Source organism: Daucus carota, chromosome 5, assembly GCF_001625215.2.
Source record: "Daucus carota subsp. sativus chromosome 5, DH1 v3.0, whole genome shotgun sequence".
Classification (NCBI taxonomy): domain Eukaryota; kingdom Viridiplantae; phylum Streptophyta; class Magnoliopsida; order Apiales; family Apiaceae; genus Daucus; species Daucus carota.
The window spans coordinates 35,093,058-35,108,979 of NC_030385.2; the positions used below are offsets into that span (position 1 = coordinate 35,093,058).

The 15,922-nt window shown below is 35.9% G+C and overlaps 5 protein-coding genes across 7 annotated transcripts; 3 read left to right on the plus strand and 2 right to left on the minus strand.

Annotated features, from left to right (window-relative positions):
• Nucleotides 1–1,010: 1,010 nt before the first annotated feature.
• LOC108222517 (non-specific lipid transfer protein GPI-anchored 5) lies at nucleotides 1,011–2,004 on the minus strand. Its single transcript, XM_017396436.2, has 3 exons — nucleotides 1,587–2,004; nucleotides 1,457–1,492; nucleotides 1,011–1,341 (listed from the first exon to the last, which is right to left on the minus strand). The coding sequence occupies exons 1-3, from the start codon at nucleotides 1,903–1,905 to the stop codon at nucleotides 1,217–1,219; spliced, it is 480 nt and encodes a 159-aa protein (XP_017251925.1). The 5' UTR covers nucleotides 1,906–2,004; the 3' UTR covers nucleotides 1,011–1,216.
• Nucleotides 2,005–3,533: 1,529 nt separating this feature from the next.
• Nucleotides 3,534–4,849, minus strand: LOC108222289 (non-specific lipid transfer protein GPI-anchored 5). Its single transcript, XM_017396210.2, has 3 exons — nucleotides 4,414–4,849; nucleotides 4,160–4,285; nucleotides 3,534–3,853 (listed from the first exon to the last, which is right to left on the minus strand). The coding sequence occupies exons 1-3, from the start codon at nucleotides 4,730–4,732 to the stop codon at nucleotides 3,723–3,725; spliced, it is 576 nt and encodes a 191-aa protein (XP_017251699.1). The 5' UTR covers nucleotides 4,733–4,849; the 3' UTR covers nucleotides 3,534–3,722.
• Nucleotides 4,850–5,348: 499 nt separating this feature from the next.
• LOC108222396 (non-specific lipid transfer protein GPI-anchored 16-like) lies at nucleotides 5,349–6,590 on the plus strand. The gene is made up of 4 exons (XM_017396313.2): nucleotides 5,349–5,766; nucleotides 5,863–5,889; nucleotides 5,981–6,043; nucleotides 6,197–6,590. Exons 1-4 carry the CDS (start codon nucleotides 5,424–5,426, stop codon nucleotides 6,415–6,417), a joined length of 654 nt encoding a protein of 217 aa, XP_017251802.1. The 5' UTR covers nucleotides 5,349–5,423; the 3' UTR covers nucleotides 6,418–6,590.
• A 554-nt stretch (nucleotides 6,591–7,144) lies between these two features.
• Nucleotides 7,145–11,803, plus strand: LOC108220456 (uncharacterized). Of its 3 annotated transcripts, XM_017394234.2 has the most exons (7): nucleotides 7,145–7,299; nucleotides 7,437–7,502; nucleotides 7,830–7,925; nucleotides 8,812–8,915; nucleotides 9,009–9,145; nucleotides 10,474–10,559; nucleotides 11,485–11,803. In XM_017394234.2, the coding sequence occupies exons 2-6, from the start codon at nucleotides 7,443–7,445 to the stop codon at nucleotides 10,554–10,556; spliced, it is 480 nt and encodes a 159-aa protein (XP_017249723.1). In that variant the 5' UTR covers nucleotides 7,145–7,299; nucleotides 7,437–7,442; the 3' UTR covers nucleotides 10,557–10,559; nucleotides 11,485–11,803. The 3 variants fall into 3 exon arrangements, with proteins under 3 accessions (XP_017249723.1, XP_063950658.1, XP_017249724.1); XM_064094588.1 differs by lacking the exon at nucleotides 11,485–11,803 and having other exon boundaries at nucleotides 10,474–10,736; XM_017394235.2 differs by lacking the exons at nucleotides 10,474–10,559; nucleotides 11,485–11,803 and adding an exon at nucleotides 9,410–9,475.
• A 1,316-nt stretch (nucleotides 11,804–13,119) lies between these two features.
• LOC108221659 (vicilin Cor a 11.0101-like) lies at nucleotides 13,120–15,706 on the plus strand. Its single transcript, XM_064093050.1, has 7 exons — nucleotides 13,120–13,388; nucleotides 13,485–13,843; nucleotides 13,933–14,108; nucleotides 14,206–14,286; nucleotides 14,385–14,669; nucleotides 14,752–15,202; nucleotides 15,284–15,706. Exons 1-7 carry the CDS (start codon nucleotides 13,258–13,260, stop codon nucleotides 15,436–15,438), a joined length of 1,638 nt encoding a protein of 545 aa, XP_063949120.1. The 5' UTR covers nucleotides 13,120–13,257; the 3' UTR covers nucleotides 15,439–15,706.
• The last annotated feature ends 216 nt before the right edge of the window (nucleotides 15,707–15,922 follow it).

A 15,922-nucleotide genomic window follows, 5' to 3' on the forward strand; every position in this document is an offset into this window, starting at 1 on the left:
ATCTAGCCAAGAACATTCATGTGTTATCCAAATCTGTTCTTCATTAGCCAACACTAGCTTGTACAGTCATCACTTCCCAGTACAAAACGTGCATCTTCCCCCCTACAACCACCGCATAGCAAGGCCAAAAGCCTCTGTGCAGGAGGTCAGGTATTTAAATCCACACATCAGTATATGGATAATACATGTCCACCGTCTGGTGACAGGCTCATATGACCACACCTGATTGGTTGCAATCTTTTCTTGTTGGCCTTCACTAAAATCATCACTATCATGGCTGCCACCAAAACATACATCTTTCCTTCCATCGACACAGCCCTAAAGTAGGAAAGACACCTACTTTTTGAAGGAAGAACAGATATGGTGATCCACACACTATGCCGGGCAATGGACATCTGCCGGGCAATGGACATCATCAAGCTGCCACAATTTTAGGAACGAGGGACCAAGCACATATAATTGTTGGAAATTGTGGATAGAAAACATTGAGAAGTTGTTTTGAGACAAGATTTGAGTAGGCTTGTGTGTGTGTTTGCAACAAGTCGTGGTTGGGATGCGTTATTTCTTGTGAGAGTTTCCCAAGGCATTTAAGTACTCAAAACGACTAAAAAATGGACGTGTTATGATGATCCAAAGTTGCTCCCTTAGAAGTGGAAAATGAAAGTTAAAATGTTCTATTCCACATTGGAAGGAAAGAGAATTTTTCAAGGCTTTCTTGATGTATAAACATTATTAGTGTATTTACAAAGATAGTTAAGGGATCTTTAGCATTGGAGATGCTCCAGGTATTTTTATCTTCTCACTTTTCAGTTTTTAGTTTGAAAAACTTCAAAATTTTCTTAAATTTACCTAAACCGGCTCTAAATCAACAGTCAGCCCTAAATTAAATTATCAACAGGACCAAGTGTATATTGCTCAAAAGTAATATATTCTTCTACATAATTTCAGAGTTTTCTTTCACAGAAGCTAAAAAACATACAAATGAACTCAATCACAAGGAAGGATCTTAAAAAAACATAGCAAGAAATATAATAAAGAAGTGCAATCTCAATCTGGAATATTACATTTCACTATTACCTAAAATGGTCCTTTGATAAACATATACAGTGCAATAATGTATAATGGTAGAAACAATATATTAAGAACATCAAAAGCAGTAAATTGTATACGAAAAACCAATGCACGTCGAATACTTAGGAGCTCAAACAATGATGGCTTAGAAGATAGTGGCCGAAATTAAAGCATATGTTGTCATGGATATGTATAAGAACACTAAAGAAGTTGAGAACTTGGAAGCACTTGAGTCTGCTCCTGGTGATGGTATATTCTTTGATCCAGTTCCTGTACAGTCCAGCAATGATCTTAGTATGATGATCATAGTATTGCATATGCATGGATAAAGATGCAACATGTCAAAGATGAAATAAAGCTAATTATTAGTGAATTTGCAGATAACCTGATGTTCCTGATGGCGTGTCAGTGGGAGAAGCAGCTGTGAAGTTTCACAAGACATTTCAGTAAGGTTATTGAAAGAAGACTTGTTAAAACAATGGAGGAAAGTGTTATAGATCTATCTTAATTCTTACCTATACAATGGCTAATTGGAGGAGTTTCGACCTTGCAAGCACTGGGAAGGGCCAAAGCCTGAGTCTGATTCAGGTTGATTCCGAGAGATGAACTGCCACCATTGATTACTTGACAAAGACACTGTGGTTGTGACCGGACAACAGTAGCAAACTGAGTGCAACATCCAGAAGATGGAGTAGAGGAATTTCCTGTAACGTAGTCCAAGCATGGAGATAGACTAATGATCACAGTGCTGCAGCTAGATTGAGCCGAAGACATTGTAATTCCTGCTGCCACAATGACAATTGCCAGTAAAACGTTTATCCTTTTTGCAGCCATTGAGAATCCTATTTTGGTTCACTTGTGTAATACTAATGGAGTGATGGTGTTTAGAGGAGATGCTTGTCTGTACTTTTATAAACAGAAATATATGAGAGAATGAAAGGTTGGGTCACCTAATTTCTCTTTACAGTGCCAGATGTTTTCACAAGCACCTGCTTTTGTTACTTTATTAGTGTTTTTAACTTAATCAACTAAGATTATAGCATGCGTTTTTCTAGTTTGATGTCAGTTCAAAGATATGCTTGGTGTGACTAAAAGCATGGCTCTGCATATGCATAATAAGTCCGAATGCCTAATCCTATTCATATCAATTCTTTACTTCATAGACAAGGCTATGCTTTTTAGCTATGAAAGGGACATATTGTATATCATCTCATATGCTACAGTTCTGTGTTAAAGTTCCCAAAATGTTCGGAGAAGGGTTTCATATGGATATCATGCTAACTTGATAAAACAGCCACACTCGAATCTCATGGTGGAATTGAAGTATTCAAATTTCTTGTAGTTGAACTGACCAGATGGAACAAAAAATCACGTCTCAAAATGCTTAATCATTTGAATGTTCTGAACTGGAGTCATCTATAATAAGCGGCTTTTAGTTAAACTTCTCACTTACTAAAACCAGTTACATCTGAGATTTAGAGTATGAAATGTACTTGTTATACTGGAGGCTTATGAATTCCGCGAACATATCTTGCAGGTAAAACTGCCTTGAACATTTACAAGAAACTGCTATATTTTTCACGGACCCCGGGGTGGGGGTACTCTTCTAGCTGAAAATTGCATCAGATTTTGCTAGTGTAAAAATAGGGGGAGTTCGTTCCCTAGTCTCAATAAAATATCTTCTGCAATTCAGTTACTTAACAGAGCCAGGTACTTAAACGCTATTTTTGCGTTTAAAACAGGTACCTTTTCTCAAAACGCATCACGTTCTAAATAGAAGCAACTATTAAGTAGATCAGTAATGCTGTTATAAATTTTTTCTAAAAGATGAACAGAACCGCTATATTGCATAATCAAGCTAAGAACGAGCCGGGAACATGAATATGGCAGGATAAATAGATTCTGTTGCATACTTTCATCTTCATCAGGTACATAACTTAAATCAGTTTGTCCTCGCTCTGAATTTTCATAAAGAATTAGTTCTTGACAACTTGCTCGTACAGGCTCTTCCCAGTTATTCCTACTAATTAGCAATATCAGTAGACAAACAATAACCAACTGTTACATACAGAGATACATATGGGGTTTGCAAAAAAGATCTGAACTCTAGCTGCACTTTCCATTGCTCATTAGGTTTAAATTTAATACCTCCGGTGCTAGTAGCACCGTGCTACAGACTTACTGTAAAATTTGGTAGTTATAAGTGGGACTGGAGTGCTCTTTCCTTAAATTCAACCTTTTTTCGTAAATCATATTTGATGGCAGCACCACTTTTCTGCCAATGTAGCATGAAGTTTATATTTATCTTCTTATTCTTCTTGTTTTTTTTCAGGAGGTCTATATTTGTCTATTAATTGTTATATAGCATCTGAAATCTTTGCAGAAAAGATATCCATTAATTTATTTGTAGAGATGCAATGTAGTATTATACTATGTGCTTGTAAATTCTGTTATATCATCTATAAACAGTAATACAGATTTGCAATTCATATATTTAGATGCAAAATACCCAATACATAATCATCCTAATAAGAAAAGAATATAAAAAAAAAATCGTTACAGAGGTGGAATGGTGTAAAATACTCTGACAAATTTCTTACAAGTAAATATATGAATGACAGAACTATTATAAGGCCTGAAGAGTACAGGACTCAAAATTTGCTGGCTGCTGAAGCACATGATGCAATGAAGAGAGCAAAAAGTACAATATGAACGGGCACTTTGATGTTTCCGCCAGCAGATGTGGTTCCATCTGTCGAGGGAACTGTTTTAGATCCTCCTCCTGCAGTTTGTAATGAGTTAGCTACTATACGGATCATGGACACGGTTTTGCAGATTAGTAATATAATATAAATATATCATATAATTCAATTAATATCTCAGTTATAAATCTTAGATTTGTTTTTACCTTGTCCATGATCATGTAGAAATTATTTATATAACTTTAACAGATTCATCATGATCATTATATATCTAAATTTGGCTTAAATTCCTTTGCAATTTCATAGTTCCTTTGTATTATTTATCTATGAAGCTTAGTAAGAAAATAGTTTCCAGGGAACTATTTATGAAGCTTCTCCATGACTACCTGATGGATCGTTTGAGTCTGACGGAGTGCTCGGAGTGTCAGGTGTTTCATCAGAAGTATCAGATGGAGATCCCTCAGGTGAACTTGCTGGTGTGGCTGCTGAACTTGTTGGTGGTCCATTTGCAGCTGTTTTTTAATAAAAAAACAAATTTAATAAATATTGTCCAAGGTAGACCAACCTCTTTACAGATAAGGTTAATTTCAATAAATAAAAAATAATAATATGTGAAATTTAAAAGTAAACTTGAGCTTACTGTTGCATTGACTTAGGGGTGGAGTTTGCACATTGCAAACCCTAGGAAGAGTTAAAGCTTGAGTTTGATTAACATTTAAACCCAGAGCAGCAGCACCACCACTCAAAACTGTGCAAAGGCATTGTGGCTGTGATTGAACAACATTGCCGAGTTGTGAGCAGCAAGAAGATGACGGAGTTGATGAATTCCCCGTGATGTAGTTAAGGCACGAGGACAAGCCAAGAAGTGCACTAGTACAGCTTGACTGAGCCATGGCTCCTCCACATAACATTACTACTAGAACTAAAACTAGGCTCATTTCAATCGCTTTAGAAGCCATTGCAGAATCTTTTTGATTTCTAAAATTCACAAAAAAAGGATGGCTTGGAGAACCTTTATGTGCAGAAGGAGAAGTATATGCTAGCTTATGGCTGTATTGTTGATTGATGTGAAGGAAAGGGAAGGCCTTGTAGTTTAAATATGTGAAATTCACTAAACAGGACATAAATTATAGGTAAACTTGGGTGACCAACCAATTTCTTCTTCTTCTTCTTATTATTATTTATTAATACATATATTTTAGAGAGAAAAGAAGTTGTTAGAGTACTGTAGCTGTTATTAAGACTCAATATTTTTAGTTATCAAGCCAAATTTATCAGGAAAAAATCCAGGGCAACAAATAAGTGCCCACTATTTAGAAAATTACAATCTTTCTTAGTAACAACATGTTACTTGTAAAAGTTACAAACCAATTGCAATATGCCAAACCTACCTATAACCAGAAGGTCCAGAACAGTTGAACTTCCTTGTGTTGTAGTCAAAACAATCAAGAACTGGTATGTCATATACATAAAGTAGTTGGTTAGAAGTAGTTGAGCTCCAATAACCACTTCAAATCTCCCATTTTCCCTCCAAACCTCTAGAAACACCCACCACCCCATGCACTCTATTAAAGACCACCATCTCATAATTTTAACTGCAAGGGCCTGGTAAATATCTCAGTTCTGCGTTGTGCCCTCACTTTCTTAGCTATGGAAACAGCCAATTCGTTTTTGCGTCTAAACTTAGTATCAGTAACTATGTTTCTCTTTTTTGTTGTTCCTGGTGATTGCCAAATTAGCACACCATGCACTATTTCAATGATAAGCAGCTTCACACCATGTATAAATTTTATCACTGGAAGCACCGGAAATGGTGCATCTTCACCATCGACAGCCTGCTGTGATTCTCTCAAGTCTCTAACGAGCAGTAGTGTAGATTGCACTTGTCTCCTAGTAACGGGAAATGTTCCCTTTCAACTGCCAATCAATCAGACATTAGCAATCACACTTCCCCGAGCATGTAATTCTGCTAGTGTCCCAATACAATGCAAAGGTAAAGACTTTGCTTAAATCATATAATTAGACCTCTGTTATTTAAGTTAGTAATGAATCATTAACACCCAATTTTAACTATAAATATACGTTGCAGCCTCGGGTGTCCCTTTACCAGCTCCAGGTATGTTACACTTTCATTACAAATCAGAACAGTGAAATTTCATAACTGGAACACTGAGTTGAAATATCACTATCTTCTGAAACATTGCTAGGTCCTGTTCTGTTCGGGCCAACTCCGCCACCTACAACAGCTGCTTCTCCTTTCAGCCCTACAGGTAAAAATATTCAACTAATACAGAAGTTATTAACAGTTATGTCTCCCGAATTTTGAACCTGCAACCGCCACTGCGTGTAATCAAATTTGCATTAAGCTGATTACTTGTCACAGTGTGCTAAATTAATTATTATAATTTTTTTTATATCTGTAGCTTCAAAAGCATCAGCACCAGCACCAGCAAATGCACCGGCTAAAACGATTACTGGAATGGAACCAGCCAGTGCACCAGCCGATACAACTTCAGAGAATTTAACGCCAACTGCAACTCCAGGGATTCGGCCAGTGCTGAATCCAACGTCCGCCTCAAATCGTCAATCTTTTTATGTTTTATCACCATTTCTCTTGCTGGCATTTCTTGGAATCTTGTCTTAATTCACTTAGTCGAGGCCTAATTAATAAACTGTATGCAGAATATTATACATGAAAAATAGAGTATTTCTTTGCAGCATTATCTCATATGTAATGTACACTTCCATGGTCCCATGTACATAGCACTGTATGTGTATCAGATTGTTCAAATGATAAAAGTGTTATACATAACAAAACACTAATCTGGTTAGTTTAAAAACAAAAAAAAAACACTAAAAAAGATAAAGTTCTTTGTCGTGCAATTTTTTCTGAAAAGGATTGCGATAAAATGAAATAAAACGAAATCAATCAAGAGTGTTAGATGCACAAAATTGTATAACAGAAAATTGGCAGATAATGACATGACAATTGATGCGGTGAGTTTTAATTGGCATTGTTGATGTAAATACAAGGTCCATTCCGATTAAAACCGCACAAAATTTTATACATAATTATGTAAACCAAACAATTTCCATCAATTAAAATCACAATTTTCTATCTTATCATTTTCCTATTACCAACTTATTATCTTATGCATAATGTAATATCACATACTACTCCTTTTTACAGTAATTATCGTTTTGATCTGATATTTCTACGAACTTGTCTTCAATTATTTTTTTAATCTTAAAATTTTATATTTACATTTTTATTTAGACCCGAGTGCACGAACTAAATACATAAACCGGTAAAGCAAGTACGTTTATTTCAAAAAAAATACATAAACCGGTAAAGCACAGTTATTTTACAGCGAGGTGAAAATAATTCATCAGCGGTGAAAATTGAAAGGGGAAAAAGGCCAAATAGAATCAAGACCCCAGTGATAAACCCTAGGCTCCATCAAATCAAAGATCGAAACGAGACTTGAAGAATCTCCCAATCGCAATAGCTGCTGTTTCATTTTAGGTACCCCATTCAATTTATAACTGTATGTGTATACATGTATTCTCACACCTGTGTATTATTCAATCGAAATATATGCTTGTACTATAAATTTTTGTCGGATTGATTGTTCGAGTTTGGGTTAATTTATGTTAAATTAGGTCGAAATGGGTTGGAAAGCAGCTCAGAAACTTATCCATCACTGGAAGATTCTTCGCGGCGATAATGTAACACCTCATATTTCTCCCTTTATAATTAGTTATTATATGTATTTAGGTAAGTATTTATGTATATGTAAGCTAATGAATTGTATTCATATATCTAGTTGATTTTGTGTATTTTCAGCGCGAATGGTTATTTTGTTTATCAGATTTGCATTTTGCGGTCATTTTTTATTATTGTATATTGGTTCATGATGGTTTGTAGAGTTTGTTGTTTAAGATGCTTTGTATTAGAACTTGAGCATGTATAATGGAAATTATTTTTGTGTTATGTGTTTTATGTTGTGTTTGATGTTTAGATGTAGAAGTTGTGTACCTTTATTGGCTTTGCAGGTGATGGTTATGAGAGGCAAAGATAAAGGGGAGACTGGTGTTGTGAAGCGTGTTATTCGTTCTCAAAATCGTGTGATTGTGGAAGGCAAGAATCTGGTAAAGTTTACCTCACTGCATTATCCAATCAGACAAATATCTGTTTTTATACCATAACGTTGTGTACGGATATTTAGTTTGGCTTTGCCAAATTCTGTAATTTGAGATCCTTTGGGTGATGGCCATGTTTTTGGCCAGGAGAAGAGGTAGTTTAGATAGAAACTGTTATGGATAAGACATATATATCTCTTGTGAAATAAGGCAACAATTGACTAGTGAGGTTCTGCTTGTCTGGAGGAGCACTAATGTTAAATGTTTTCCCTCTGGAAATCTGGCTATCATGAATACACTCTAAAAGCATGTGTAATAACTTGGGGCAAAAATAAATGCAGTTATTTGTGTCATGCAAGGCTGCAATAACCTCACGCCAAGGGTCATGTCTTGTACATGAATTGATTTGTGATGTCAAACATCCACACACATCCACTGTTGAAATATAAGTATAAGATCCATAAAAGGCCTTCCTCTAACACCTTAAGGTTTTAGATGGAAACCTTAAGGTTTTAGATGAAGGCCTCTTATGGATCTTATACTTATGTTTCAACATCCACACTAATAAAACCTACATGTTCCGATGTGGATAAGGGGTTACATGTATACCTTCACAATGTCTGAGTGTTTGTCACAATAAATATGTGGCATTCATTCAAGTTACCTGAGCAGACTTGTGATTAATATAATAGTATTATAGTCTGTATGTTCAATTGTCTCTGTTTTTTCCCATTAAGTTGATAAATAATTGGCGCAAGTTAAAAATATTGTCTTTAACTTCTTTAGATTATCCATCTTGAGTCCTTCACAGCCACAAGGATATTTGCTTTCTTCTTTTTTTGCTAAATGGATTTGAGATTTACATTTTTCGATTCACTATATTCTCTTCTTGCAGGTTAAGAAACATATTAAGCAAGGTCAAGGTCATGAAGGTGGAATTTTTACCGTAGAAGCCCCACTGCATGTCTCAAATGTGCAAGTTCTAGACCCAGTGACAGAGTCTGTAATCTGAAAAAAACAAGTTTCCTCTGGCTTTTGCAACTATATATTTGTTTTATTATATAAGGTGATATTTATTGATGTTTCATATAGGAAGCCATGTAAGATTGGTATTCGATATCTAGAAGATGGCACCAAGGTCAGAGTTTCCAGAGGCATAGGTGCATCAGAGTCCATAATCCCTCGCCCTGAAATCTTAAAGATAAGAACTACTCCAAGACCAACAATGGGTAAGTGGCAACATGTGCACTATCCACTCTAATTTATATCTCCTGACTATAATGTTATGATGTGTCATAGGCCAATTTCAAAGTTTAAAACATATATATTCTTATATTTGGAATAGACAGTCTAACTATATACATTTACTTAATTTTTTTATTTTAACTTTTTAAGAGATTTGGTGCTTATTTTTCTAATATTGAAAGCAGAGGGCGAAACATGGTTGTTTGTTATCCATTGTTAATTATATGTTTACTTCTTTTGAGTTCTAGGGAGGAGGGCTATTTGTAGACTGTGTACTGTAAATCTTCTTTAAACTCCAGGGAAAGTTTTTTCTAGTCCTGTAGAGGTTAGCGCACTGCTTTGTTCATCCAATTATTTGAACAAAAATTTTATTTTGTATAGCTATTGTTGCATAATCATGGCTTCTTTGATCATAAGAGTTATTGAGAAAATACACGAGTTGTATGCACTAGTTGAGTTGGTAAAGGACTAGTGGGCAGTGCAGTAATAGTCCTTGTTCAGTATTGTTTTACCTTCTATATTCATATGTATTTTGTAAGATCTCCTGAATGGATAACGATGTAAACAACTACTCTTTGCATAGATCAAGTATTACTCTTCTAAAAACTTGTACAAGAGATTGTAAAATGAGAAGTTTGCAATTATTATAGTACTTCTTTAGATCGTTTCTTGATTTTTGCTAAATTGTAAGAGGTGTCCAGAGAATACCTTATATAGAGCATCTAATTTGTGGTGATGGCATGTGAGAAAACTTTTAGGCTAGAATTATATATGAAATATATTAACAATTATTAATATTTAATCAGAGGGGATAGCAATGAGAATATGTTATTGGTTATTACTTTATAATTTAGATTGGTGATTTAGGTAATATTGTACATTACTAGTTATTTAAGTTATAGCTCTTATTAGTTAACTAGTCCATAATCCATATGTACAATAGTTGTCAGCTCTCTCGGATCAACATCTAGGATGTTGAATGATCTGTATGCATGTACGCCCTGTCGGCTTTGCTTGCAGTGTTACAATTATTTTGAATCATCCAACAGTATAATTTATATGTAATTTTCATTCAGCCCAATCACATTTATTCTCTTAACAGTATAAATAAATTTGATCTCCCTTAGAGTCTTAGTACTCCATTGTAAAATAATATTGGGATATGTAAACGATGATCTCAATTAAGATTTAATCTGCTGGACTTTATGGTTACTTGAAAACATTTGCTTCCAATTCTCTGTGCATGCACACAAATTTTAATATGGGTTGATGGAATCTTTTTATTAATCTTCTTATATTTCTTTTGTTGCAGTTGGTCCCAAAGACACGCCTATGGATTTGGTATTAGAGAAGACGTTTGATTCTAAAGTTGGGAAGGGCATGCCCAATCTTTAATTAGTATGATACTGGCTTTTATCATTTTAAGCAATATTTTTCCCTAAAGTGAATTGATTTTATAAGGATATAAATATTCTGTAATGTACTATATACTTGATTGGTCATCCTCTAGGTGTGCTGGTCATCGATCAAATTAAAAAGATATTATGATTTAATCAGCTGATAAGAGTTTTTTCATGGTTTTGCCAACGCAGTTTCATTATAAATGGCAGTGTGCAACTGTTATTCGTTATGTTCGTCAATAACCTTTTCTTTTCCAGATATGTTAGTGATCAATTAGGAAGATATCCTGATTGTTTACTATTTCTAGGAGGTACTTTAAATTCAATGTCCTGTAAAGGACAAAAAACTCATTTACTTTGTGACGAACATAACGAATAATTGTTATATCCAATACACCATTATTGGCTATGTGTTACTTGTGTTAGTAGGTCTTATTATTGGTCTAGGTTAATGGTACAATATATTCCATTTTTGTTGGACATATATTGTTTGGTGGGCGTTCCGCTGTCAAATACATGGTTTATGTCAGTGACATAGGAAATTATAAAGTAGGAACAAAATTAGCAAGAGATGCATGCTTGAGGTATTTTTAGCTAGCCACATGTTCATTGTTATAAGATTTACTCCCTCTCTAAGGCTTATGCTAACCATTATATATTCACCTTGTAAGTCGCTAAATTATAATTTATTGTCTTCTGACATTGTTTTTAATTAAAATTTGATAGCTATCAGCTATGTATCTAGGAGACGTAATCATTTTTCAGTGCATGGTAGATATGGGCATTAGCCTCGTGAAATTTAAAATTGCCATGCTGTTTTGTGATATCCTATATGAATAATTTTTTGAATTTAGGGACATCGAACACAAATTTCTCTAGTGAATCATCTACGATAGGATTTAGCATTATATCTTTATTTACAGGGTAACAGGCAAGTAAACAGGGTCAAAGGGATATAATGTACTTCGCTGCAAGTCCTTGGAATGCAACAAATGATTTGTTGCGGATATGCAACATATGATTTGTTGCTCGTGTGGTAGGCTGGTAGCCAGAAGTAAACTGACAGGGAAATAACAAAACTAGTTGGGTAGTGCAAGTATCACCGAGAAAACCATATTGGCATGACTACTGTTACTCAAGTATTTTGTGTTTATAAAGAGAAAAGTGTACTTTGTGTACCTGTACTTTGAGCTTTACAACACTTGTAATATTGTATTTGAAAAATTTACACTTTCAAGACTACTTTTCAAGATTTTCCTTAGTTTATGTACTTGTGTCAAGTGTTGGTAACGACGTTGGGTTAAAATACAGGTACACAAGGTTTATAGCACATTTTGTGTATTTGCATTTTGGACTTAACAGCACTTGTAATATCATACTTTCAATGGTGCTATTAACTATTTGCATCTTAGTTCAATGCTGGTAGCAACACTTGACGGAGATACACAAATTGAGGGGAATTTTGAAGAGTAGTATTGGAACTGTAGGTTTTTAAAATACATTATTGCAGGTGTGATAAAGCCCAAATCGTACCTATTTCATACAATTTCTTGTTTAACATACAGACTCGTTTTTAGCTATTTCACATTCAGATGTCCACAATGAACGATCTCTTTCTTATACGAAATTAGCATACAAGTTAAGCCACAACATTTATAGATACGTTATAAGAGTAAACCTGGATTGCGTAGCCAATTTTTTTTTCAAATGATATTATTTCTTGATGATATGTCAATATTAAATGTTTTAGTTAATGAAATTGTTTTATACATAAATCATCTATTACATTTAGTAAATATCTAGTCAATGATAGATGAAATTTATTTCGATAACTAATCTGAAATACTCAAAAAAATTTAAGTTGGCAAAGATGTAGCTTTCCTGACTTCAAATTAAAGTTAGGATATAATAATGAGCGCAACAAATTCGTCAATCAGTAACTTTCGGAAATTCATTTAGTTACCTTTCATATTATGAAAAGAATAAATAATTATATTTCTGCATAAACTCAGACTACCTTTGTTTTTAACTTTTTATGAAGCATAAACTTCCTCAAATTGAAGCATCGATAGATTTTGAGAAGTCAAGAAATGATATTCTTTTATCTCACGACTGATATATAATAATTTTTTAAATTTCAAAATCGAACACATCATTATCAAATGTAGAGCATCTTTTATGAAAAATCTGAGTTTTTTTTTTCTTTTCGAAATTTGTTTGCTGAGTGATAGAGTCAAATTTGGGACTTATCCGCACGATCGAAAGATATAATTGTAGAGTTATTGAAATTTGTTTTGATGACATGTAATTTTGCATGGACTTTTGTCGTCGAGTTCTCACGGGCAAACTGAACTGTACAGCCACGTATCCCCTGTTTAATCTCTGCATGCGCCTCTTGTCCTTTTGTTTTCACCTCTGATTCATATCTCACATGGATGCAATTGTGGTACAGATACATCCATATCCTAAACTCACCTCTCATCTTCCTATATTTTCTCATTATAAAATTCTGCTGCATATTTGTCTGTGTTCATACGCGGCGATAACACTCAGCAAAATCACACCACGTAGTATTATCAAAGGACACCTGGCTTCTTGCATGCAACTCTTCATTTCATCTCTATCTTTTCTCCTCACTCTCTCCAGCTATATATACCTCCTTCCCCTTCTCCATTCTTCATAGATCAAGTAGACCAATGGCCAAAATGATCAAGCCCTTAGCTTTCTTTTTGCTTCTCTCAGTTTTGCTAGCTTCGGTTAGTGCTTTCACTCATCATGACCCGAGTCAGGGTGGTCACCAGGGTCAAGATCCCGAAAAGGAATACAAGTACTCCCGTCTTTCACTGAAACTCGAACTCTCGACTGTTCTTGTATTTTTGTCATGTTTTTAATATTTGGATTTGTATGATAAATTGTGAAACAGGGAATGTAAACAGCAGTGTAAGAGACAGGCCGATCCGGGGAGGAGGCAGGAGCAGGAAGATTGTCAACGTCAGTGTAAGGAGAGGTACGATGAGCGCCGACAAAAGGGTGGTGACACGGACCCTATAACAGGAGGCGAATCACAACAAGACAACAACCCTTATGTTTTTCAAGAGCAGCATTTCCAAACACTTAGCGCTCAACATGGCAAGCTCCGAGTTCTTCCCAGGTTCTCTGATCATTCCAAGCTTCTTCGAGGTTTCATCAACGCCTTCCGTTTTGCTTACCTTGAGGCCAACCCGCAAACTTTCTTGCTGCCTCAGCATGTGGATGCCGAGCTCCTCTTAGTCGTTGTTCAAGGTGAGTTTGTACATTAATATGCATATATTGTTTGATTGAATGATGAAGTTATTCGAAGGATTTGAGATTAAGTTGAGTGATTGTTATAGGAAGGGGAAGAATCAGCTTGTTGCGTCCCGGTGGAAGGCAGAGTGTGAATCTCAGAGTAGGAGATATTATCAGAGTTCCTGCAGGAACAACTACTTATCTGATCAATAGTGACAATAACGAGAAGCTTATCATAGCCAAGCTCATCCAGCCTATCTCCACGCCAGGCGAATTCGAGGTACTTATATATGATCAGCAAAGAAGCTCCTGTTAAGTCATGAAAAGTTAGCTTGTTTGAGACTATTTCTGATTATTTACTTTGTGTGTAATGTTAGCCGTTCTTTGGAGTTGGAGCGAAGAATCCAGAGTCCTTCCTCAGGGCTTTCAGCACTGAGATACTGGAAGCCGCATTAAATGTGAGCCTCCTAACATGGAAGTTTAGTACTAATAATTATTAATTCTTCGTTTTTAAAGTATTAACATGGGATTCATTTGGTTTTAATTTGGAATATAGGAAAAGAGGGACAAGGTTCAGAGGTTGCTTGATGCACAGAAGGGTGATTTTATAGTGAAGGCTTCGGAAGAGCAGATCAGGGCTCTGGACAAGAAAGACGAGGAAGGAGGTAAAGGCATATGGCCTTTGCCTTTCGGTGGTGGTGAATCAGAGAACAAGATTAATATTTTAAGGCAAAATCCTGTTGAATCGAATGAGTTTGGTGAGCTCCGCGAGGTTAAACCCAGTGACTTTAGGCCGCTCGAAGATTTTGATGTCACTGTTTCCTTTGCTAACATCACACAGGTACGTTCATTTCATTCTCACTGGATATGTAGACGTTTATGAATGTATTATTTGTGTGATCTTGATTGATGTGTTTGTTCAGGGAGGCATGTCAACTATCTTCTTCAATTCCAAGGCAATTAAGATCTCTGTGGTGACGAATGGAGCTGGGGAACTTCAAATGGCATGTCCGCATTTGGCACAGGAACATGGCCAAGGACAGCAAGGCCGTGGTGGCTCTCAGGAGGGCCAAGGACAACAAGGCCGTGGAGGCTCACAGGAGCAGGGCCAAGGAGGCCGTGGTGGCTCCCAGGAGGGACAAGGACAACAAGGGCGTGGAGGCTCCCAGGAGCAGGAGCAGGGCCAGGGCCAAGGAAGCCATGGTGGTTCACAACAGCAAAGCTATGAGAAGGTGCAAGCACGTTTGACGCAGGGTGTGGTGTTTGTAACCCCTCCCGGCCACCCTCTAACTTTGGTAGCTTCCAAAAACCAGAATCTTGAGGTTCTCTGCTTCGAGATCAACGCTAGAAACAATGAGAGAATTGCTCTGGCAGGTAATCAAGTGATTACGAAATTGTTAAAAATTGTTCCTATATGTTTGATAAAACAGCTAACAAACTTCATTCTAATTTCAGGGCAAGACAACATATTCCAACAGATGGAGAAGGTTGCAAAGGAGCTGGCTTTCAACAGACCATCTCAAGAAGTGGATGAAACATTCGGGGCAAACAGGAAGAAATGGTTCTTCAAGGGTCCTAACCAGCAGCAACCAGGCCGCGCCTACGAGTGAAGGAGAAGCTAGCAACATCAATGGAGTAACGGGCGATGCATCAGTAGCAGGGCTACTTTTCTTATGTTATCTATAAATAAGACGTGATGTAAATTTCGAGTGAGTTTTTATGGAGAAGAATGCAGTAATGTGGTTTTGTACCGTGTAATCCTAACTATGATGATGCATTATATATAAATAAATATTGCCTTGCTCCCAATTAAAGCATCTCCATGTTGCTGGATGAGTCTATATTCTTGAAAGTTTATAAATCTATCATTTTTAATCACTTCTTGAAAATATAAAACTGTATTTCTCGTCTACATGTACTATCCATAGGAGTTAAAAACTATCAAAATCTCGGAAAAGTTATCGTTCCCCGTTTACATGCCAACGTTTCTTGTTTATTCTTCAAGCTGCAGTTCACCTTGTAAAGTCTGATACCTGAAAACGCAAAAATAAAATGCCACCAACAAAATCTGAAAGATGGCCCATAATAACGAAA

What these genes read in the sequence shown, in the direction of transcription:
- LOC108222517 (XM_017396436.2), bottom strand. Translation starts at nt 1,905, where the DNA reads ATGGCTGCAAAAAGGATAAACGTTTTACTGGCAATTGTCATTGTGGCA. An exon ending in TCCAATTAGCCATTGTATAG is followed by an intron (nt 1,493 to 1,586) that starts GTAAGAATTAAG and finishes GAAACTTCACAG; the next exon opens with CTGCTTCTCCCACTGACACG. An exon ending in CACGCCATCAGGAACATCAG is followed by an intron (nt 1,342 to 1,456) that starts GTTATCTGCAAA and finishes TGGACTGTACAG; the next exon opens with GAACTGGATCAAAGAATATA.
- LOC108222289 (XM_017396210.2), bottom strand. Translation starts at nt 4,732, where the DNA reads ATGGCTTCTAAAGCGATTGAAATGAGCCTAGTTTTAGTTCTAGTAGTA. An exon ending in ACCCCTAAGTCAATGCAACA is followed by an intron (nt 4,286 to 4,413) that starts GTAAGCTCAAGT and finishes ATTAAAAAACAG; the next exon opens with CTGCAAATGGACCACCAACA. An exon ending in AGACTCAAACGATCCATCAG is followed by an intron (nt 3,854 to 4,159) that starts GTAGTCATGGAG and finishes TACAAACTGCAG; the next exon opens with GAGGAGGATCTAAAACAGTT.
- LOC108222396 (XM_017396313.2), top strand. Translation starts at nt 5,424, where the DNA reads ATGGAAACAGCCAATTCGTTTTTGCGTCTAAACTTAGTATCAGTAACT. An exon ending in TGTCCCAATACAATGCAAAG is followed by an intron (nt 5,767 to 5,862) that starts GTAAAGACTTTG and finishes TATACGTTGCAG; the next exon opens with CCTCGGGTGTCCCTTTACCA. An exon ending in TGTCCCTTTACCAGCTCCAG is followed by an intron (nt 5,890 to 5,980) that starts GTATGTTACACT and finishes AAACATTGCTAG; the next exon opens with GTCCTGTTCTGTTCGGGCCA.
- LOC108220456 (XM_017394234.2), top strand. Translation starts at nt 7,443, where the DNA reads ATGGGTTGGAAAGCAGCTCAGAAACTTATCCATCACTGGAAGATTCTT. An exon ending in AGATTCTTCGCGGCGATAAT is followed by an intron (nt 7,503 to 7,829) that starts GTAACACCTCAT and finishes TTGGCTTTGCAG; the next exon opens with GTGATGGTTATGAGAGGCAA. An exon ending in GTTCTAGACCCAGTGACAGA is followed by an intron (nt 8,916 to 9,008) that starts GTCTGTAATCTG and finishes TGTTTCATATAG; the next exon opens with GAAGCCATGTAAGATTGGTA.
- LOC108221659 (XM_064093050.1), top strand. Translation starts at nt 13,258, where the DNA reads ATGGCCAAAATGATCAAGCCCTTAGCTTTCTTTTTGCTTCTCTCAGTT. An exon ending in GATCCCGAAAAGGAATACAA is followed by an intron (nt 13,389 to 13,484) that starts GTACTCCCGTCT and finishes ATTGTGAAACAG; the next exon opens with GGAATGTAAACAGCAGTGTA. An exon ending in CCTCTTAGTCGTTGTTCAAG is followed by an intron (nt 13,844 to 13,932) that starts GTGAGTTTGTAC and finishes TGATTGTTATAG; the next exon opens with GAAGGGGAAGAATCAGCTTG.